We start from the raw sequence: 24,106 nt of genomic DNA on the forward strand, positions 1-24,106 counted from the left end.
GTCCACAGCGCCGTCCACAAGGAGAGAAAGCAGCCATCTAGGCCTCCGGCAGCTGGCGCCAGCCTTGATGTTAAGGCACTTGGAAAGGGTGCATCGTATCATTTTGAGGAAGAATGCAGAGTTCAGAGCTCCTATCAGCTAGGGCAAGCTGTCGGCTCAAATCCCTTCGACTGGACTCTACTTGATCTCTCTGGATAACCTGGAAGTTATATTTTTACAACTTTAACCCCAGTAATGTGTAAATAAAGGGCCGGGTGGCTCAAGCATAAAACGAAAGCAGCTTCTAAGGCGGCAGGCAGGCTGCGGCAGCGAGAAGAGCACGTCCCTGGAGGTCTGCAAACCAGGTGCAAATCCCGGCTCTGCCACCACAGAGACGTGGCTTTGGGGCCATGAGGCCCTGAGGTCAGGCCTAGATCACACGGGCAGCACCGTGCCCCCCAGGCACCTCCATCCCTCACCTAGGCCCCCGCGGCAGGCCCAGCGGCCCCCGGTCTCCTGGCTGGTCACCCTGCTGACATCTGTACTCACCATCCCGTGGAGTGGCGCAGGGGCTGCTGAGATGCGAACACATCAGGTCACACGTCCAGCCCCGGCCGGGGCTTCCCTGACGCTGAGGGAAAAACCAGACCCCTAGCCGTGACTCCACCACCCCTCTTGGCCTCCACCGGGTCCCCTCACACTGCGCCCACTTCTGTCTCTACCTCGGGGCCTTTGCACTTACTTGTTCCTTCCGCCTGGAATGCCCTTCTCCTAAACTTCCCATGGCCACCATGATTTTCAGTATAAGATCTTAGCTCAAACCCTTCTCGTGGAAGACAGCATCCTTTACGCCCCATCGAGGCGGCAGATCCTCTTCCCCGCCCATTTCCACAGAAGCCCCGCCCGTTTCCACGGAAACCCCGCCCCCCCCCAGGCAGGGTCTTCTTCCATCTCGCTCACTTCTGTGCCCTCGGTCCTGGCGAGTAGCTGAATGGAGCTCCACTGGCTGAATGGACGTGTATATGAGTAAGGTCCCCCACCCTCCATTTTCAGCCCTCGCTCCCCTCTGTTCTGTAAGCTCTCTGCCATCGGGGGGCACCTGGACCTTCCCGCCTGGGGTCTCTCTGGACAGACGACACCCGGGGTGTCTCCTGGATTTGGGACTGGCTTTTCCCATTCTGTTTCTCCATCAAGCAGTGCTCCAGACCTGGCTCCTCAGATGCCAACCAGTCAGGACCTCAAGGTCCCCCACTTGTGTAAGATGGGAAATGGCCTGGGAGGGGAGACTTAGCTCCATGGAGGGGAAGGAGGTGGGGGTATTTGGTGCAGCGAGACTTCAGAGAGGAGGTGACGGCAAACAGGGCTATGAGGCTGACGAGGAGTTGTTCAGAGGGAAGGAGGCAACATGAGGAGCCTCCTAGAGAGCAGACAGACAGACAGACAGCCAAGGCAAGAGGCAGCAGGATGGCACAGGGCTCAGGCGCCACGCGTGGCTGAGGATCGGGGTCAGCGGCCTTCGCAAGACGGCCTGGTTCCACGTACAGAGAACTTTCTGTTTATCCACACACAGGTCTCCCTGCTTCCAGGACACAAGTCAAGGACCGAGAATGAACAGAATCTACCGCAGGAGGCCGGGCAAAGCACTCATGACTGTCCGCCAGCACCGGGTCCGCGCGCCCTCCTCGGGGACCATGCCACCTGCGAGCCGTCTCCATGCCCACCTGCCCCAACGCCACACAGGCACCCGGCCGCTGCCGAGACCTGGAGCCCTCACAGCTTCGATGCCAATAAATAACACCCCAGGTGGCTCTGACGCTTGCGTGCCCTTCACCTGCCATCTGCTCTGGGCAAGCGCTCCTACTTCCTCACGTAATCAGAGCCAGGAGGCTGCACCTAGAGCCTCTCGCCTTCTTGCATGTTATTTCCCTATAACAGTAGCTATTAATTTAGAAAGTAAGAACAACTCCCGTGCTTTATGCGTCTCTGGGCGGGAGAGGGGGAAGAAAAGGTAAACCACTTGCTTAAATCTCCTTCAGCCTCTCTCTTCCAAGAGCTTATGTTTGTCAGTTTCAAGGAGCAGCTTCCTCTCCCCCCAAATCACCCATCTCCATCCCTTCTACCCCTTTCACAAAGCAAGTATGTACATCCAAATTTAATACGCCCCATGCATAACATGAACAGTTCTCTAGATAGGATCAATGATTTAAGTATGGAATTTCAAATATTTTAGGAATCGTGGGTCCGCTGTCATCCTCCTCTTAGGAAGTGATTAATAAGAAAAATTCAACCTGAGGTTTTCACAGATCACAAGGACCGATGGTAACGGTCCTGCCGTGCTGAGGACACCAGGAGGCCGAGGCAGGCTCCACCCCAGACGAGCCAACCACCCGTCCCAGGCCCCGCACCTGCCCTCGCGGGCGAGTCCCCTGGCCCAGGCGTCCCCTCCAGCCCTGCTCTGGGACCAGCCACCCCAGCCCCAAACAGGAAGCAGCATCTGGCTGAGGGGCAGGCAGAAGCTGACGGACAGATGAGCCCCATCTAGACTCCCAAGGAAACTCCACTGACTGTAATAATGAAGAAGGGATCTCCATACAGACAGGATGCCTGGGGACACTGGGAAAACATGAACCCGAAAGGAGGGGGGGGAACCCCGAGTCCTGACCTGCCCATAGCTGAGGGGGGCTGAAGGGAGGGCGCTGGCTGGGGCAGGGGCTGCAGGATCCGCAAGGCAGCGAGGCTCCCTCGTGCCCGTGGCCGTGCCCCGGGCCCCCTCAGCTCCAGCCTCCGGGACCCACGTGCCAAGACCACGTGTTCCGATGCCTGCCCCTTGCGTGCCCGCCCTGAGCTGTCCGGCTGGCTCAGCCTCCAGGCTCCGTCCGCTCCCATCCCTGCTCCCGGACCCTCTCCCCGGGTGCCAGTGGGACGGGAGCGGGACACTGGACTCGGTGGCCCCGGGAGACAGGGCTGCTGCAGGACGCCCGGCACAGACCTAAACCCATCGGCGGCACAGTTAACGTACTCATTAAAGGCTGTGGGCAGAGGCAGTCACGACAGACCAGGCTGTGACGCCGATTAGGAGGCCGCCGCCTGCCATCGGAAACCACAGCCGAGTTGCAAGGGTGCAGCGTTTCTTTTTCTTTGTTGTTTCCTTTTCTCTGACTGATTTATTCTGTACCTTTTGTCTTAAATCACTTCATAGGAGCATGCTTTGCTTTTGCTTTGAAATCACAAAAAGTAGCACTGATTCCAGCCGAAGTCACTTAGCGTCACTGAAAAACTCCCCCACCCATTAATCCGACATCATCCGCCCCGGGGTCCCCATTGCTTCCCTCTGGAAGCCCCTCGGCTCGTTTCCCAGCAAGGCCGCCACGCAGCCCGGGAAGGCGCTCCGACCGTGCGAGCACTCGGGCAGCAGCGTGAAGGGAGGGCTCCCCTGAGGTCACTGTGCCCTGCCCTCGCCGCCGTCATAACGAGCTCTCCCCAGATCAGACACGGAGACCCTGACGGAGGAACAGCAATCCCGGGCCCAGCGCAGAGCGGCCCGTGCTGAGGGACTTCTGCACCTGCATCAAACAATGGCACGGTTATTTTGCGAAGAATGCACGCATGGAGCCATTTCTAAGCTTTTGCTCTCAGACTGGTTAAAAACAAACAAAGCAAAACAAAACATAAGCCACTGATTTTGCACCGCCTTCCCCAAACTGTAGCATGCTTTAAGGGTCCCCCGGCGTGTCTGCAGAGGCCAGCGGGGAGCACACTCTCTCCTCCTGCCCCGCCCCCTTCCCCGGGTCCCATCCGATTCTCCAGGGCCTCTGATACCGAGTCTCAGCTACAACGACAGAGAGGAACCTCACAAAGGACACCCACTCCTCCTTCCCCACCCAGGCCACCTCACCGAGCGGGCACAGCCCCAGGACGGCCGACGTGGGGACAGCCGGCTCCAGCCCCCTGCCGGGACCCCTGTCTCCAAGGGCCCCGACATGCCCAGATCCTCAGAGCAACTTCAGGCCCGGCTCAGAGGACAGACCAGAGCCGCTCTGAGTCCCCCAAGACAAAGTGGGAAGAGGTGATGGGTCACTGACATCAGGGGTCAAAAGCCAGCAGCCCCGGGCCAGGACTCCAGACGGAAGGGGACCCTGGGATGGCACAGGCTGGGCAGGCCACGCGGCAGGAGCCCAGTCTGCACCCTCCCTGCAGCCCCCCTGCAAGGACGAGCCCCCTCTAGCCAGGGCCGCGGGGCTTCATCGCGCAGTCAGCCCAGCACCCCGGGCCCAGGGGAAAGGCGGCGGCAGAGGCAGCCGGGCCACAGGTGCACCGGGGAGGGGTGCCGGCCAGCCGGGGATGCGGGCCTCCTGGCCGCAAGTGGCCGCAAGGCGCCCGAAGGCCCAGGTCAGGAAGGAGAGGCTTCCCAGACCGTGAGCCGGCTGGCCTCAGCAGCTCGGTGTCCCCTCCAAACTCGTGTCCCCACAGACGGCCCTGCCTCCAGGTCATCCTCCCCAAGGCCACGCACAGCGGGAGCAGGGTTGGCACCACACAAACGGATCCTGTGCTCCAGGGCCTCCACCGCATGCTGCCAAGGACGGAGCCCACCACAGTCACCACGTGCCCAGCAGTTGGCCACTGGCGCTTCTTCAGGGGCCACGGTCCCCACGGCTCGGTATGTCCAAAATCCAGGTATTTTATTAACAGCTGTCACAGGAGAGGTGAAAACAATGCATTCCCTCGCACAAGACTATTATTAGCAGACGCAGGGGAGTTCAAGAAATAACAGACTCGGAGAGGGGGTCAGACCTGTCACAGCATGTTAACTCCCACTTAAATGAATGTGCTGTGGGTTTAAGTAGCGGTATTATCTGCCGATAAAGAAAGGATGACCTCCATGTGTGGATGTGTTTAATGAAAACACAGAACGATCCAAGGCGGCTCTAGCGACGGATACGCACTGGTTATTATTCGCTCTTAAAGTTCTGTTGACATTCCTGACACTCTTGTCTTTATTAGAGAGGGAGAATTCATTAAAAGTCATTCAAACTTTAAACTCTCCCTGAAGTATCTTTTCTACAACAGAGCAATTTATACTCAACGACAATAATTAAAATACTTGCTACTATTACCATCAGGGCTAAAAAAAAAAAATGAAAATGCGACAGGCATCCCCAGTTTGCTTGCCCAACTTCAGAAACCTGTGCGTCATGCCAGGTTTTTCCTAACAAACTCCAGCGTTCTCCCACAGAGGGCTCTGGGGAGGGGCTCAGGAGGCCCCCTCCTGGCAGCTCTTTCTGTCCTCACTGTGTAAACCTTATCGCAGGCCCTCCACGTGCCTCCAAGGCAGGACCAGGATGCCAGTAACTCAGGGCACTCGGGGAGCTGAGATGTTTTGCATTCTAAGAAATGAAATATATTGAAATCGAAATTGAAAATGTCGCTGTGTTCGTGATTACTTAGGAAAAAAATCTGATTCCAGAAATGTGAAAACATCATAATTCTACCATATGCATCGGCAACACGACTTCACAGCGTATAGAGCACCGTGGAGTTAATTTCTACGAGAGGAGCTGCAAAATATACGGCTCTGTTGAGAAGATCTGTGGGATTTATATCTCCCGAGATCCAGGAGCCGTGTGGGCTCAGAAAGAAGAGATACTTACAACACAAGTGCTTGCAACAGGATTGAGGGAACCTTCCCCCGTACGAATTATGACATCTGATGAATGAAACAAGAATAACAGTCTATAACAAATCTAAAATGTAGATTAACAGGCACCCAGATACCACATAAAGTATACACTGAATATAGGTTTACAACACAATGAGTAACGCAGCACTCCCGGAAGCAAGCGGCAACGCCACAATTGGCTTGGGATTACTCCACCTTCACCTCCTTCAAATGTGGGGATTTACGTCCCACATCTCGTGCTCAAGCCAGTTGTCTGGATAGGTTAGCAAAGCACAGACGTCTCATCACACTCAAAACTGAAGTACAGAAAAGAAACAACACCTTCGAACAAAACATCACAGTGTCACACACGTCACCAGACCGAATACTCGGCACAGCTGATGGGACAACACATCAAAGCACAACTGAGGAATCAGACACTGGTCAGAGGGCATTTTTCCATTTAAAGAGAGGCCAAGCTTCCCCTCCTGGCGGTTCAGCACATGAGACGTTAAGACACTTAATCCCACGAGGCAGTAAAAAAAAAATCCATCCTGACCAATTTGGATTTATCTCGGGAATGTACAGTCGCCTCGATACTGGGAAGCCCACTGATAAAATCTACCATATCAACAGAATAAAGGAGCAAAGACCTATTCTCCTCTCGATGACACGTGGGAAAGGACATGATAAATCTCAACAGCAGTTTAGGATTTTAAAACTATGAGAAAAGCAAGGCACCAGCCTTAACATAAGGTATCGACAAAACCTACAGTAAATGTCCTGAGTCGAAAAAGAAATGTTAAAAGACTTCTTTAGAATCGGAATGACCCCGGGATGCCTGCTTTCACTACTAATATTCAATACTGTAGTGGAAGTCTTGGCCGGCAGGAAAAAAAAAAAGCCAAGCATGTATATACAGAACAGAAAGAAAAGAACGAAACTATCGTTATTCGTAAGTAATATGATTAACTTCTTTCAAAACTCAAATACACCTACACACAAAATATTAGAATTGATGAAAGAGATTAGTTAAGTTTGCCAGATACAAAATTAACTTACAAAGGTCAGCTGCATTTCCATATACTGTCAATAAAAAATGAGACAATGCCACTAAAAATTTTAAAAACGCTATTTGCTTAAAACGTATCTAGGAATAAGCTTAGTAAGCTGTGTAATATATTTAAGGAGGTATGGTCGTTTAAAAGATCAGAATAACTAAATGCAAAAACAAAGTGTTAATTTTCTCCAACTGTTCGACAGATTCTATGTAATTTCTAAGATTTCTATGAAATACAACGATTTTAAATTTACCTCCAAAAGCAAAAGGTCATGAGTAGCCCAGAAACAAGAGCCAGGCCTGGGTGGCCTGTCCTACCAGACATCAAGACCATGTAACCAAGACAGGATGAAGACGGCACAGGGATGGGTGGACAGACCAGGGGAAGAGACGCCAGCCCAGAAGGAGCCCACACACAGCTGCTGTACGATAGCTCATGAGGGCAAGGGGCACAACCACTTATCCACGTGGGGGATTTTAAAAGAAATGGGGCTGCTGTGTCAAACTCCATGCAAAGTCAATCCCAAATGGATTACGGTCCTAAAGGTAAAAGGCAAAACTCTAAAACTCTTAGAATATAAGATTTCTTTGAAATCGTGAGGTTGGAAAGGATGTCTCAGTACGCAAAAAGGCCTGATCATAAAGGAAAAGACCGCTGAACTGCCTTTGTTAAATTAGGAATTGCTGTTCACACCAAGGAGAGTGAAAAACAGTCTACTAACTAAAAGAAGATATATGTATCCATATGTTTCCAAAAAAGAATGCGTATCCAGATTATATCAGGAACTCCTACAAATCAGGAGGATAAACTAACAAACAAAAAGATGCAGTAGAAAGAGGGGCAGAAGCATTTCCCAAGAGAGGAAATCAAATGGCCTAAGAAACCTAAGAAAAAATACTTAACATGATCAGCAGTGAAGGGATCGGAAGTGAACAGCACCCTGAGACCCAGGCAGTCAGGGAGCCTCTCAGTTTCACAGCTCCCAGTGCAGGGGAGGGGGCGGCACCGGGCACTCACCACCGGCCCCTGGGGCCACGCCCTGGTACACCCCCCAGAGAAACCCTCAGACCTGTGCACAGGGACTCGGAATGCTCACGGCAACATTCTGAGAAAAAGCACAAGAACGAACATAACCCAGATGCTTATCAACACTGCACTGGATCAGTAAACCACAGAACACACGAGGGAATACTACACAGCAGTGAAAATGAACTACACGACAAGCATCGGTGGATGGAGCTTAGAACCTTAACTCTGTAATATAAAGAGTGATGGCAAATGAGTACAGACAGCACAATTCCACTAAAAACAAAGATTAAAAACAGGCGAAACACACACACACAAACTCGTGTCATAAAACTATACGGAAAAGCAAGAGAATAATTAACCAAAATTCAAGGGAACAGTTACTTGTTGGGGGACAGGGACACAGCTGCAGAGGGACAGAGAAGGGACCTCAATGACGCCAGTCTGGTTCTATTTCTTCAGCCTGACAGTGGGTATATGGAAGCTAATTTTTAATTTTTTCTTTAAATTGTACATATGTATTATAGAAATCTTTCTGCTTTATTTTACCATAAAACCAAAAGGACAAAAAAAGGAAAGATCTATGGATTAGATCCCCAAAATATATATCAGAAGAGTTTAATGAACTGATTCTATAACAAATATGTATCTCTCAGGCTCTCACAAATGCATCCCCACCTCTGAAGAGAAAAAAAAAAAAAAAAAGATGAATTATGAGACCGAACGAAGAGAGGAGGAGAAAGAAGACGCGAACTCGTGGAGCACTGAGCCCCGGCAGCGCCCCAGGCTCAGGGCCTCGCGGTACAGAACGCTCACACCGGGAGGAGTGCATGTTTAACGCATGCGTCCCGCCAACATCTGCCAAGCGCTTACCATGCTACATGCCAGGCCCCAGGAGAAGAAAGACCCAGGCCGTGCCCTGGGGAGCTTGCAGTGTGAGAAGACACAGCCACGGCCGGAATCCCAGCAAGACAGCTGACTCACCCACCCAAGCCCACCAATGTCCGTTAGGCACCAGAGGGGGCCAAAACCAGCGTGGAGGCTGGTTGAGTCTCGGGGGACAGAGACACGTGACAACACGCGGGAAACACGTGGGCGCGGTGGGTCGGCCAGGGCAGGAGAGGGGGTGCTGGCAAGCTCGGGGGGCTACCGAGCAGAGTAGGCTGGGGAGGGGCCCCCAGGCAGAGGAACGGCACGTGCAAATGCCAAAACCCTCTTCAGGTTGGCCCGGGTCCTCGTGGATAGAGCCAACTCCTGCTCCTCGGAAGCGGGCTTTTCTTCCCGTCCACCGCGGGGCCCACGCTTCTCCACGCAAAGGCTCCGGTCGGGAAGTCTGTCTACACAAAGTTCACAGTCGGGGAAGGAGTCCAGCATGAACACATCTGTGCTCCACCGGCACCTGCCTCCTGGAAAATGACCATCCTTCAGGGCCACGGAAAACTCATCACACCAACTGGAAGAACGGTACATAATGTGTCTAAAAGGCCTGCGTGTTTCATTACCGTCTGTGTCTGTTTAAATGTAATGAGACATCACTTCTCCACGGCTAATTGGAAAAAGCATCTACTTTCCCTAATTTGTGAAACTGCTCTAAGAAGCAGGTAACCAGAGGGTAGATAATATAACAATTACGGAGGAGAAGTGACCCCGTAGATGATGAACTTATCAAGTGAAAAGGCCCAGCTGCGAAATCTGAAAGAGCTTCATCCCATGAGCTCCCTGCACCAATCGCAGGGCCAGAGGGCCTCGAGTCACAGTCCGTGTTCTCCCAAGTAACAGGCTGAGTTAATTCAACGGCAGACAGAGGATATAAAGAGCAAGTGACAAAAAAGTTACTAATTTTAACCTTCAAATAACAGCGTTGGATAAAAAGATTAATTACTGGTTTCAACAAAACCTCCTAAGTCCCACGAGGCTCCGGGCAATGCTCCAGGCACCAAGCCATGGCCCTGCTCCCAGGGAGCTGACACACAGGTGGAGTGAGACCTCAACAAGCAGACAAATCCGACCGGATAAAAAGCGCCGTGAGACACAAAGCGTGAGTGAAAGTCGGGGAGAGGGGCTGGGACACCAGCCAGAGTCGTTGAGAACAGCGTCTCCGAACCAGGCACCTGAGGTCACAGGTGAGAGAAGGAGGAATCCAGACAGCTGTTCACGAAACAAGTACCTGTGCACAGCTGCTCTGTGCCGTGCGCCGCTTGAGGCACATACGTGAGGACTGATAACGAGACAGACAGAAGGTCTGCTCAGATGCAGCGGAGACAGAAGAGCAGAGCACAGGCGGGGGCGGGGGCAGCCCCAACCCAGGAGCAGCTGGGCCCCATGTCCCAGGTCCCTGGGGAGGTCAGGTGGTGCAGCCTCTAGCGGTTACCCCAGGAGGTCCTACCTCTGCAAAGACCCTCCCTCCCTCGGTGGCCTTCCTTCAGGTGGGGATTTCCAGGCTCCACCCCAGGAGTGTGACTCAGAAGGTCCGAGGGAGGCCAGGGGACAGGCGGGCTAAAGGTTTTTCAAGCAACTAAATGAGCGAAAAATGGAAGAGACACTTCACCAAAGAAGATCTGAGCGTGACAAATCATCATATGAAAGGATGCTCAACATCCACAGTCAACAGACAAATGCGAATTGTGACCCCGTAATATCCCACGACACACCTGTTTTTTAAAATAGCTAAAATTAAAGGCTGGCAAATCCCGAGAACCGACAAAAGGGATGTGGAGCGACCAGGCGCCCCAAGCATGGCGGACCGGCACGGCCACCCCGGAAAGGGGCTTGGAGGTTTCTTAGAAAGTGTGTAAACATACCATACGGCCCAGCAACTCCACACCTAGGCACTTACCAGAGAGGGGAAAACACAGATGCCTTCCCTAGATTTATACGTGAAGGTTTAGAGCAAATGTACTTTGTAATGGCCCAGAATTGGAAAGGATCCCAGTACACACCAACTGGTGACTGGGCAAACACATACCCGGAAGACGGGCCTGCTCGGCGGTGCCGTGACCAGCAGGGCTGAACGTCCACGCCCTGTCCAGGTCAGGGGAGCCACTCACTAAGTCTGTAAGCTGTATGATTCCCTTTCCGTGAAATGCTTTAAAAGCAAAAGTCTAGGGATACAAAGCAGATCAGCAATTGCCAGGGGCAGGGGGAGGGGACGGGAGACTGACGGCAAAGGGACACGAGGGGACTTCCCAGGGCGATGGAAGTGTCCACACCATGATTCCAGTGGCTGGTACATTCCTACACACAGGTGTCAAGACTAATCTAACTGTATGCTTAACACAGGTGAATTCTCCTGTGTGTCAATTAGCCGACAGGAGAAGCGGGGGGGAGGGAGGAAGAGACATCCAGAGCAGAAGCGGGCATCACCTGTTGAACGAATAAACCAAAGCGCGGACAGACTGGGGGAAACACTTATGGCAGAAACCCTTCTTCCCGAGTCATGAGAAGCCCAGGCTTTATAGGGGCACGAGGCCAAGTGAAATCAGAGTCACGTTTCCCGGTTCTATACAGCCAAGGACAAGCACGTAGGATACGAGCCAAAGCACTACAAACAGCTTCTCTCAGAATCTATGTTACAGGAGGGGCTGCTCTTCTCCCTCGTGTCTTGTGTCTTGTGTCTTCGCATTCCTACTGCTGGAATGCAAGCGTGAGGGAGGGAGCTAGAGCCCCAACCCGGACCACGAAGAGAAAGCCAAGCACGGGGGAGCAGCTGATGCACTGCCGACGACCTCCCCGCCGAGGGGGCGGCAGGATCCCACCCGGGGAAGCCACTGCTGCCGTGGATCAGCCTCAGTGTGTCCAAGCCTAACCTCCGCGATGCCGCCAACGAGAACTTGACTTTGCCTGCTTCTAACATGAGACCAACGCTTCCGGAAGGTTTCCACACACACACACAATCTGCCCCCCAGCCAGCCCTGGGCACGTCTGCAGCTCCGGGAGGAGTGCGTGGGAGCCAAGGGAGGGGCCGTGGGAGCCCCGCTGCAGGGGCACTTCCATCGCCCTGAGAAGTCCCCTCGTGTCCCTTTGCTGTCAGTCTCCCGTCCCCTCCCCCTGCCCCTGGCAACTGCAGAGGCGCTTCCGTTGGGATCAAGGTCCCAGCACATCGCACGCGAGCAGGCCAGCAGACACCTGCCGGCAGTGGCTGGATCCCGTCTCTGAAACCAGGAGCCCACAGGCTCAGCTCTACGAGGAGTGCGTCAAGTGACAGGAAAAATACAACAGTGAAGACACACCAAAAGTCGCGTGGCAGACTCTATTTTCCACTAAAAGGAAAAATACGTTAAAATGAGGTTATAATATGTGATCTCTTGTTTTCCAGATATAAGCACAGCTATTGAAAAGGACAATCAAAGAGAAGTACCTCAAAATGACTACTTCTGTGGAAAACTAATTTTCTCCTTTTGTGTTCTGTAATCTAAAGCACTTTGGCTTTAATAATCCTGGATTTCTTTTTAACAAACTTACTGCACAGACAAGAGATATCAAAGTTTAAAAGTGCATTTACTGGAGCAATCAAGATGCAAAGCAAACATTTAAAACAATAAGAAAATTCAATTTTAAAGAGATGCCATTTATAATAGCAACAAAAAATATGACAACGAAGAATAAATCTAATAAAATGTACACAGGACTTATTATGGAACAACTTCTAAAACTTCATTGAAAGGCATTAAAGAATGGCCTAAAAAATGGGGAATTAGCATGTTCATGAAAATGGACACTAAATTTCATAGAGATGTCAATTCTCCCAAATTGACCTATAGATTCTGTGCAATTCCAATCTTAAGTCAAACACACGTTAAAAACCAATAAGAGTGGAATCTAAAAAAGACAACAAACTAGTAAATATAATAAAAAAGAAGCTGACTCGCGGATACAGAGAACAAACTAATGGTTACCAGTGGGGAGAGGGACTATACGGGAGGGGTTTAAGAGGTACAAACTATTAGGTATAAAATAAGCTACAAGGACATATTGTACAACACAGGGAATCTAGCCAGTATTTTATAACTATAAATGGAGTAAAAATTATGAATCACTATATTGTACACCTGTGACATATAATATTGTACATCAACTATACTTCAATTAAAAAAAAAAAGAGAGAGAGAGATGGACTTCCCTGGTGGCCCAGTGGTAAAGAATCCGCCTTCCGATGCAGGCAATGCAGGTTCGATCCTTGGTCAAGGAACTAAGATCCCACATGGCGCAGGGCAACAAAGCCTACACTCCAGGACTACTGAGCTCGCGTGCCTCAATGAGAGAGCCCACGTGCCGCAAACTACAGAGCCCACACGCTTTGGAGCCTGTGCACCACAACTAGAGAGAGAAGACCCGCACGCCACAACTAGAGAAAAGTCCGAGCGCCGCAACCAGAGAGAAGCCCGAGCGCCGCAACCAGAGAGAAGCCCGAGCGCCGCAACTAGAGAGAAACCTGAGCAGACCACACGCCATAACAAAAAGATTCTGTGCACCGCAGCTAAGACCCAACACAGCCAAAAAGAAATAAGGAAAATAAATAAATATTTTTTTAAAAAAGAGAGAAAAACTTGGCCCCCTGACTCTGGGACTTACGTGGAAGAGCAAAGCCTTAAGATGACCTGATCACTTTTGAAGAGGAAGGAGGGTGTGAACACCTCCTACCAAATACTGAGACTTAGGGTGAAGCTGAATGAATGAAGGTAATTCGAATACTGGGACAAAACAGAGACCAGATCTCCGCGAATGTGAAAATGGCATGAACAGAGGGACACTGCAAACGTGGGGAGATAAGCTGGACTGGCCACCACGGGAGAACGTTAAGCTGGATTCCCACCTCACAGCACAGATGAATTAAAACAGGTGTGAATGCTAACACTTTATAACTTTGAGGTGAAAATAAGGGAGGGAGAATGGCTTGAGGATGTCTGGGTAGGAAAAGATCTCCTCAGGAAGCTAACCCTAATAGAAGAGATGGGTAAGTTCAACGCCACGAAAACTGAGAACTTCCGATCATGACAGCCAACAAGAAGAAAGTGTCAGAAACAAGCCACAGAGTGGGAGGAGGAATCTGCCATATACAAACTGCAAAGAATTAGAATCCCTAATATATAAAGATCAACAACCAACAAACAACTAGATCAACCACACAAGAAATCAGGCAAAGGTGGGAACAAGCATTTCCCTGAAGGGGGACACAGAAGCACATAAATACACGAAGAGATGCTTACTCCACGCGTGATCAGAGAAAGGAAAGTGAAGAATGCCCACCAGAGACAGAACTTGAGAAGCCTGGCAACACCCAGACCTGGCAGGGGTGTGAGCACCAGGACGGCTGGTCCTCTACAGGGGAGAGAGCTGAATCAGGACAACCCACTGGGGAGCGTCCTGACATCATCTGGGAAGTTTAACAGGCTGACAGCCGACCCTGCAACAATCTTCTTCTTCGTAGATGCTCTTGAGAAATCCCTGCCGGGGCACCTGCGTAACCGTACGTGCAGCTTCCAGGCAACACTATTCCCAACAGCAAACCACGGAAACAACCCAAATGTCCACCAGCAGGAAAAAAGGCAACAGGAAGTGTGGAATATTTAAATAACAACTAGACACAGAGATTAGCTGAATCTAAGAAAACAGTGTAGATGAAAAAGCCAAGTTGCAGAGACTAGACTACACAGAGGAATGATCCGGCTCCAGAACACGGCTTTCCCAGTGTCACGTGACATGTCTTAAAGGCATGAAGAACCACAGATACAGGTCAGGAGAGAGGTCATCTCCTGGGGAGGGGCCTGGAGACGAGTGAGAAGAGCAGATGGCTTCCACACTGTCAGTCTCACTCGAGTGGGCTTCTCGGTTCTAAACTGGGTGGTGGACTTGTGAGTGTAAACGACATACACAACTCCCACTAAGTTCTTCTGTACACACCAGTATGGCACAACAAAAATATTTAAAGAACAGTTAGCAATTCCGGTTGGCGATTCTGTCCCCAGGGGCCATCCCCACACCTGCCGTGGGCAGAGCCACTAGGACGGTGGGCACCCATCTCCCTCCAAGAAAGAGAACTTCCGGATCCCAGCTCTTACCTCTGTCACTTTGGGTTGAAGTATTAATGCTTCAGGACTCATTCGAGGGATGTCTATGTGGATCTGCAGATGGAGGAGAAAGACACATGTATTTTAAAAGACGCTGAACATCAAGACAGACATTATGATTAGAGGGTGATACTTAATAACAGCAACGGGTTTGCTCTGGGTCTCGTTCTGCTCTCCCTGAGAAGACAAATTCTGTGTCACGTGTTCTCCCGTGCAGGAGAGGCAGGTTCCGTCTGCCTGGGCCCCCCTCCCCGCCCCGGTCCTAGCACGACAGGCTCGTTCGATGCTTTCCAACCCAGTGGCGGCTGCGTGATTAGGAACAGAGCAGGCCCTCGGCTATGTAGTAACAGGATCCATAGCAATTAGCAAACATTGATTTCCAGCCTCTGACACGGGGAGCGATTCAAGGACATCAACAGTGTACAAGTGTTCGACTGTGACGGCTTCTTCTTCGAATGCCGGCCACAGTTTTCTCCACTTTACAAAATCCTTGGGGGACCCAGGGCACTTTTCAGAGGACGCATTTAGAAACCTCTGGTAGAATCAGCCGATCCCCGCCTGACCACCATCTGACATGAGAGTCGTAACAAAGTCCCCCATACCGCGGAGCAGCACAGCTGCGGGTTCAAGACGCAAGCAAGTAAGATCGTTCAGGGCTTGAGCTGGCATCCAGGCCGGCCCTCAACGCCCTACACGAGCACCCCACAGCGGCCAACGCTATCACCATCCCCATGCAACCCAGGAAAATGGCCCAAACAGGCCGAGGGAAGACGTGCACATCTTTAACGCCGTGGGGAGCCTACGATTCAGGTTCATCCCCCGTCCTTGCCCGTGACCACGAGGGTTCTGAGATCCACAGGGCCTGGGAGTCTCCTCACTCTGCCTCGCCAGCACCGTGGCCTTGGGTCCCTCACCGGGCTCTGGGGCTCAGCATCCTCGCCTATTAGACACCTGCCACGTCCCTCAAAGGGCTACTGGGGAAGATCCAACAAGAAGGTGGATCAACAGCCCCCAGAGCTCCATCAGCTTCACCGCTCTGAGACGTGGGAATTGTTTTTGCACTCACAGGTTCCCGCCTTGAGCTCTGCCCTCAGAGGAGAACCTGGAAATCAGCTGCCCATCAGTGGTACCAAGGGAGGGGATGAGATTGCTCAGGGTACGAACTGGGCCGGGGCCAGGGGCCAGCAGACTGAAGTGCTGAGGAAGCGTGGACGGTGAGGCGGCAGGGAGAGTGAGAAGGACAGTTAGAGAGGAGAGGAGGCGGCATCAGAGAAGACAAGCAATAAGCATTCTCAAACCCACTGAGCAACGCAGGGGGGAATCTAGCAAGCTGAGGGAAGGAGGCCTGGACGGGGAGGACAGGAGGGACCACTCCAGGCTGGTGGGGTCGGAAGGCTGCAGCTGGCCACTAGCGGGAGCCCTGAACCTTCACCTTCTCAGCCTTTGACCACGGCGTCCCCTAGGGTCGCCCTCAGGGCACTGATCACATGCCATCAGAGTCACGTGGACACGCGTCTGTCCCCGGCACGCCGAGGGCCAGCACAGCCCATGTGACAGAAGAGCTGCCCGTCGTGCATTCGCTGGGGGACAGGATGGTACACACCAGCACCGGTTCTGTGTGCCCCGCCCCCCATACGGGACTGAGCCGGTCGGGTGGCCACGAAGTCTGCAGAACCCGCAGAGCGGGAAGGACACACAGATGAACCTTTAGCTCTGACCGACTCTGTGTGCTGTGGATGGGACATCTTCACCCAAAGAGTAAACACAGAACCCAAATGAACAGAGGAAAGAAGAAGGACAGGGAAGCAGACAGGGGACCCTGGCCTCCTGCGGCCTCCCAGTGCTGTGGGAAGGCCGGGCCACAGCCCTCGGGGCAGACGGCCGGCTAAGGTCAGTTCATGGGTCAAGCACCGTGAGCGGGCAGCAGGGAGAGACCAGGGTGCCCAAGCCCCAAACCCAGGCCGGCTCCACCTTGACCTAAACAGAGCGCCTGAAACGGCCGCACCAGGGCGGCCCAGGGCCCACCTCCAAGAGGCGTGTGTGCTCAGCACAAAGTAAGCAGGCCCACGGGAAACACTGCCACAGCTTACACTGCTCAATTATAGTAATGTAGGAACATCTGGGGGACTCACAATAACACAGGAGCTTTTTATTACCTATCACAGTAATGAATAAAGATATATGCAACCCATTTTTAATTAACTTTCCCTCAAGAAATTCATAATAGAATGCAGCCTGGTAAATCTTGCTGATAGACGCTCGTGTCATCCTTTGGGCGTCTTTTTTTGGAATAAAAACCAGCAAAGTGACTTCCCTGGTGGCGGAGCAGTTAAGAAACCACCTGCCAATGCAGGGGACACGGGTTCGAGCCCTGGTCCGGGAAGATCCCACAGGCCGCGGACCAACAAAGTCCGTGCGCCACAACTACTGAGCCTGCGCTCTAGAGCCCGTGAGCCACAACTACTGAGCCCGCGTGCCACAACTACTGAAGCCCACGCGCCTAGAGCCCGTGCTCCACAACAACAGAAGCCACCGCAACGAGCAGCCCGCGCACCGAACGAAGAGTAGCCCCCGCTCGCCGCAACTAGAGAAAGCCCGAGCGCAGCAACAAAGACCCAACGCAGCCAAAAGTAAATAAATAAATTTAAAAAAAAAACACCACACACAGCAAAAATACATGCAACACAATACCAAATGTACCCATTCCCTAAAACCAGTGAAGTGGAAAAACAAACCAGGTAAGCTAGTATTTCCCTAATCCAATCCAAATGCGATCTGTATCACAAATCAGTTTCCCAGAGTGACGGGTGGCAGCACCATGTGGCCTGGGAGCCAACCGGGGCGGGGGAAGACAGAAGACAAGCCCCAGTGTGGGCCGCAGGGGCCAGACGCAGAGAAGGCCCCGCCCCGGGAGGTGACGGAAGCGGGTCCCCGGCCCCATCTCCCCCCGCCCCCAAACGAGTCACTCTTCCTGCAGAGCTGCCACGTGTCTGTGTGGGGAAGATGCCTTTCAGCAATCCATTTAACTTAAAGAACCTGTGATCGGCAATCAGCGCTGAGGCCTGTCTTTGGACCTTTTGACAGCGCTACACCAAACTGACACGGAGATGTGGGTATCCCACATCTGAGGGGGAAAAATTCGGCAACTCTCATTCACCTAGAGGTCGGGTTTCCAAGAGGAAATACTCCATACTGACACGCATCAGGAAAATCAGCAGTTCGTGTCAGGACACGAGGCAGTGCTACAATTCCTAACCACCGAAAGCTGGTTCAACCGCAGCACAAACCATTCTGAATTCTCACAAATTACAAGACGGGAATTATAAAGGCTTCGAGCGATGCTAAGCAAATTCTGGATACACCATGAACCGTAAATCAATTTTAAGTATCTTTCCCAGCATGCACACTGTCAACTGACTATTCAAGAAGCCGTAATTATACCCATTTTGTATTAAACTAAATAGCAAACTTATAAGCTGGCTACACCTCTGCTATGGACTGAACTGTGTGTCTCCAGAACCAAGCTGAGCAGCATGGCTCCCCTCTACCTACATCACGTCCCTGACAGCAGCAGAGGACAGCACCCACGGGGCCCAGGGGACTCACACGTCTGACCCGACCCAGACAAATGTCTGCTCCTGACCTTCTGGTCAGACGGCCGCTCGCTGATTCACAAGACACCCTCCACCCAGGGCAGGGCGGGGCGGGGCGGGGGTCTGCGGGGAGGATCTCAGTGCAGGGCGAGGGGTCTGGGCTACCTGTTCTGTGGCTCCAATTAAGAGCCCCCTTCCCACTTTTGCAGAAGGAACCAGAGATGCGCAAGGTGCTAGCATCAGCGGGAATTCACCATTATTTGCTTTCAAGCTTATTTATTTACTAGAAAATAAAGATCTGTGACCCAATCAGGAACCTACCAGATAAAGCATTTCCTCCAAGAAGGCAGATGTCACCGAGTGGCTCAAGTGACAAGAAAAAGAAGAAGTATCCCCACCTGTCTGTATGTGTCCTGGTGAACTTCATCCGTCCTAGAATCATAATAGTGATCAATAAAAGCAAAATATTCTTTCTGTTTTCTTTGGAGCGTGGCTGGTCTTCGGTCTACGTTGGCAGGAAGGTAACCCTGCGTGAGAAAAAACAAACAAGAGAAGTACATACGGTTAATGGTAATTCCTGGAGTCTCTGTGAGAAAGAAGTTTGTAATCAAAAGGCCCACATCTTTTTTTTTTTTTTTTTCGCGGTACGCGGCCCTCTCACTGCCGTGGCCTCTCCCGTTGCAGAGCACAGGCTCCGGACGCGCAGGCTCAGCGGCCATGGCTCACGGGCCCAGCCACTCCGTGGCATGTGGGATCCTCCTGGACCGGGGCACAAACCCGCGTCCCCTGCATCGGCAGGCGGACTCTCAAGCACTGCGCCACCAGGGAAGCCCAAAAGGCTCACATCTCAAACGAGCTTGGAGCTCTGAAATCTGACACAGAGGGGAGGACAAATGAGTTGTGAAGAAAGAGACACAAAGAAAAGCAGTGAGCTGAGCCCCATGGAAGTATCACCCCCAACCGCACTGCATGGGGTCTGGGCTCAGGCATCTGCAGCCTCCACCGGGGTGACGGAACTCCACCTGCAGCCGTACAAGAGTGGGCCGGAGCCCGCGCAGCAGGCTGGCATTATCTACCACAACTGAGAGCTGAAAGCCCCCTTCTCTAAATGCCTTGGACACCATGGAGAGCTCAGAAGTGTGTAGGCCCTACAACTACACGTGTGTGTGCATACATGTGTGTGTATGTGTCCACGTACACATATACGCATGCATATATATATACATACACGTGCGTATGCTTGTGTGTGTGTGTGTGCGTGTGTGTGTGTACACATGCATATGTGTAAATTCTCATGCACGTTTTCTCCTCTCTCCAAAGACTCCTGGGCTCTGGCAGCCGCAGGCCCAATACAGACTCAGAAAGGGTCCGGCAGGCAGCAAATGGTGGCCGTGAAGAGCCCAGACTCCTGTCTTACGTTTTCTACTTTTTCAGTCAACATTACCGCCACACCAGAGATAAAACAGAAGGTGCCTCTTTTCAGAAAACGGTTCCATGACATCTGACAAAGGTGTACAGCCCTGCGACCGCTGCCCCCGTGAAGAATGGAGCAGTGTCATCGCCCCAAAACTGCCCCAGTGCCCTCTGCGGTCCCCCCCACCCCCTCTTCCCCACGGGTCGTGGCTGCCGCCCTAGAATCGCCCGTAAGTGGAATCACGGGGACCTGTGCCTGGGGGTAAGGTTTCCTTCACTCGGCCTGCTGGCTTCCTTTCAACTGAAGTATAGTTGATTTACAGTGTTGTATTAATTTCTGCTGTACAGCAGTGACTCAGTTATACACCTATAGACACTCTTTTTTTATATTCTTTTCCACTATGGTTTATCCCAGGAGAATGGCTCTAGTTCCCGGTGCTCAACAGTAGGACCTTGTTGTTTATCCATTCTATATGGAATAGTTTGCATCTACCAGCCCCAAACTCCCAGTCCTTCCCTCCCCGCCCCCATCCCCCTTGGCAACCACAAGTCTGATCTCTATGTCTGTGAGTTTGTTCCTGTTTTGTAGATAAGTTCATTTGTGCCATATTTTAGATTTCAACAGATGAATGGATAAAGAAGATGTGGTACATATATGCAATGGAATATCACTCAGCCATAAAAAGAACGAACTAATGCCATTTGCAGCCACGTGGATGGACCTAGAGATGATCGTACTAAGTGAAGTAAGTCGGAAAGGGAAAGACAAAGGCCGTATGATAGCCTGCTGTCTTCTGAGATTCTTTCAGGAACCAACAGTGGCCTCCTCTTTCTCCCCAGGTGGAATTTCCAGGGTACAGCTATTTACCAGTTTGTTAAGCCATTCACTCTTTGCTGATCATTTGCGTTGTTTCTCGTTTGGGGTTATTTTAAATAACGCTTGTTATAAATATTCTTGCACAAGATTTTTATGAATATACAGTTTGATTGCTCCTGGGTAAATACCCAGGAGCAGAGTTACTGGGTCACAATGTAGGTGTATGTTTAGTTTTCTAAGACACTGCCAGATCCTCGCCCAGAAGGATGACACCATTTTCCATCCCAACTACCAACGCCTGAGAATCTCAGACGTTCCACACCCTCCCTGACACTCAGTACTGTCAACCTCTAATATCAGTCACTCTGTCGAGGGCTTCTAATTTCATTTCCCGAATGATTCATGATGTTGAGCGTCTGTTCACAAACCCTTCTGCCACTGCTTCTCTTCTCTGGTGAAACGTCTGTTCACATCTTTTGCCCAGTTTTCTAATCAGTTGCTTGTCTTCTTAGTGAGTTTTATGAGTGCTGTATACATTCGAGACGCGAGTCTTTCTGTCAAATATATGCACTGTGATTATACTCTCCTAGCCTGTGGCTTGCCTTTTTATGTCTCAAACAACAGAAGTTTCACATTTCCATAAAGTCCAATGGACAAAGTTTTTCTTTTATATTTAGTGGTCCTTGCGTCCCGTGTAAGAAGGGTTTTCTCCTTGCTTTCTTCCTAACGTTCTAAAGCCTATCCCTCGAGTGTCCCTTCAACATCACTCCCTCTGGAGGCTGGACCTGACCCTCGAGGAGGCTGCTCACGCAGCGCCCCAGCAGCACCTGGTACGAGGCTCTGCAGAGCCAGCCCCTCACTGTGCCAGCCACATGGCAGGCACCCAAGTTTTCACTGAGTGCATTCATGTATGAGTGAAAAATGAACCAATACATCCCCTGCGGTGCTTTCTGCGTTTTAAAGCACTTTCACATCCAAAGTCAACGTCACTGTGCTTACTGCTAAACATCTATGCGTCCTCTGTTCAAACAGAGCCCTGAAGAGCCTCTGGGAACTGCGTCTTCCTAGTCTCAACCCATGTGCCACCTGAAGGTGGGTAATCCCCTTCCTTCAGGACAGGTCTTGATGGGCTAATAAGCTAAACAGCTACACCATCCCACCAGCCAGTGACCGGCAGGCTCAGGGGTAAAGGGGGGACCCGATGCAGGCACAAAAGCCAGGCCCGCAGCCTTCTTTGCTGCTGCTTATGAATCAAAGAGAATGTGCACAGTCTGGAGCTGTGGCAGCCACTCTGTGACCACGAGGGAGAACCACGAGCTGCACGTCCACCATGAAGAGCTGACTCAAGAAGAGCTGCGCTCAGTCGCCTTGATGATGAAATCAGCCTAAGTCCAGCCGCATCTTCTCAGCTGTGTGAGCACGCACATCCCCTTTATTTCTCTAAGGCATCTCCGTCAGCATTTGTTCTGTGTTACAGATTACACATTCACGCACATTTGTTTTATCACATTTGGATCACACCATTTAAACCTTTTAATAAACTTGTACTGAAACATAACGTGTGTGTGCATATGCGCTCCCAAAAAGTGTGTGTGAATGATCATAGATTGAACCTGTATCAGGGCGCTTCGGGAGCCTTGCAACCACTGATCCTTACCTCCTGATCTGGTGTCAGAGGTACCTCCCTGACTCCTGACACCTGGATAAATTCTGCCTATTTCTGAACTTTATATACATAGAATCTTTTTTTTTCTTTTTTTGGCTCGTTGCTTAAACTCAGCATTATGTTTGAAAAATTCATTCATTTTGTAACACGAAAACAGTAGCTAATTTTCACTGTTGTGGGACTTCCATGGTGGTCCACTGGTAAAGAATCCGCCTTCCAACGCAGGGGACGCGGGTTCGATCCCTGGTCGGGGAACTAAGATCCCATATGTCACGGGGCAACTAAGCCCACGTGCACAACTACTGAGCCTGCACGCCTCAACTAGAGAGAGAAAACCCGCATGCCACAACTACAGAGAAGCCGGCACACCGCAACAAAGATCCCACGTGCCGCAACTAAGACCTGACATAGCCAAAAATAAAAAAACAATAAAATAAAAAAATGTTCACTGTTGCATAATATCTCCATGTACAAAATCCGTCTGTTAACAGACATTTGGGTTGTTACCAGGTTTTTGTGATAAACACTCTTGTACCTGCCTTTTACAATGCACGATATGCATTTTGTTAAGTATATACCCGGGAACAGAACTACTAGGTGGGCATACCTTTGACAGATTTTGCTAAAGAATCTTCCAAAGCGACTACACTCCCATTCGAAGCACATGGGAACGCCCACTGCCCTACATCCTTACCAACACTTGGTATCAGACATCTTTTCATTTTGGCCATCCCGATGGGTTCACGGAGGTAGCTATCAGAATGTAGTTTTCACCTGCATCTCCAGTGGATTGAAGGATGCCGTGTACGTCATCTGAGTGCAGCCCCTTTCCCTCCCCTGTCAGGTGGTCCCCCCCTCTCCTCCTGATTCATAAGCGCCTGCCGCATGTAGTCTGACGTGAGCCCTGTTGCAAGCATCTCCTCCTCGTCCCCATGGTTTGCCTTTTCTCCCTACTAGTGATGTCTTTGGATGAAGAGAAGTTCCTGACTTTAACGAAGCCCAATTTACTTTTAATGACGAGTCCTTTTTAAGGAAATTTCCTCTCCAACATTCCGTGCTTATGTATCTCAACTTAAAATCATGACCGTATTACCGTTGTCAGTCGTGTGGTTCCACTACAGGGGTCGGCAAACGCCAGCCCACTGCCCATCTCTATAAACAGAACTTTGGCAGCACACAGCCACGCCCCTTTGCTCACGTGTATGGCTGCACACAACCGAGGTAGAGCTGAGTGGTCGGAAAGAGACCATGTGACCCACCGAAACATGTGCTGAAACACTTGCTCTGCAGCCCTTTACAGAAAAAGCTTGCCAACCCCTGCTCTAAAACCACTGATCCCCAAGGCCGCATAGCCTTCCACCATATATATTTCTTTATACGGATTTCTATTTAACCTTTCCTCGATTTCTGAACGTTTTGACAACTTTCAATTGTCCAGTATTCTAAAATACGTGGTCGTGAGCAGTAATATTTCTACAAGTGCATCGTTAGCTCCAAAGGATACCGGCTATATTTAAGGCTCTTGCCTTTTTTTCCAAGTGACGCTGCCAGGAGGTGTAGCAATTTACATCCCAGCAGCCTTGGCACAAGGTGTCACCTGCCCTCCACCTTCCCCAACAGCGAGAAGAAGCCCCCATGGAGAACACCTGCCCTCACACGGCTTCAACTGATTACCGTTGGTCGGAAAGGGGCCCATTCCCAGAGCAGCAGGTCCATCTGACAATACATGAGAGTCAGATAGTGAGCGGCCCTACTACCGAGGAAAGGAGTGGCCGTGGTTCCCACCTGCCTCTATTTTCTGGTCAAGTGAGGCATCTGTGTTCCAAAG

At 51.2% G+C, this 24,106-nt stretch overlaps 1 protein-coding gene across 2 annotated transcripts in view; it reads right to left on the reverse strand.

Annotated features, from left to right (window-relative positions):
* The window catches only part of TBC1D22A (TBC1 domain family member 22A), a 316,529-nt gene that overhangs the window by 183,443 nt on the left and 108,980 nt on the right, over positions 1 to 24,106 (reverse strand). For both annotated transcript variants that reach the window (XM_024737553.1, XM_024737552.1), the window contains exons 6-7: positions 18,781 to 18,909; positions 14,781 to 14,843 (exon numbers count right to left, since the gene is read on the reverse strand). In XM_024737553.1, coding sequence (XP_024593321.1) covers positions 14,781 to 14,843; positions 18,781 to 18,909 — 192 coding nt within the window. The remainder of the gene's footprint in view (positions 1 to 14,780; positions 14,844 to 18,780; positions 18,910 to 24,106) is intronic.

Source organism: Neophocaena asiaeorientalis, unplaced genomic scaffold, assembly GCF_003031525.2.
Source record: "Neophocaena asiaeorientalis asiaeorientalis breed wild unplaced genomic scaffold, Neophocaena_asiaeorientalis_V1.1 scaffold242, whole genome shotgun sequence".
NCBI classification, from domain to species: Eukaryota; Metazoa; Chordata; class Mammalia; order Artiodactyla; family Phocoenidae; genus Neophocaena; species Neophocaena asiaeorientalis.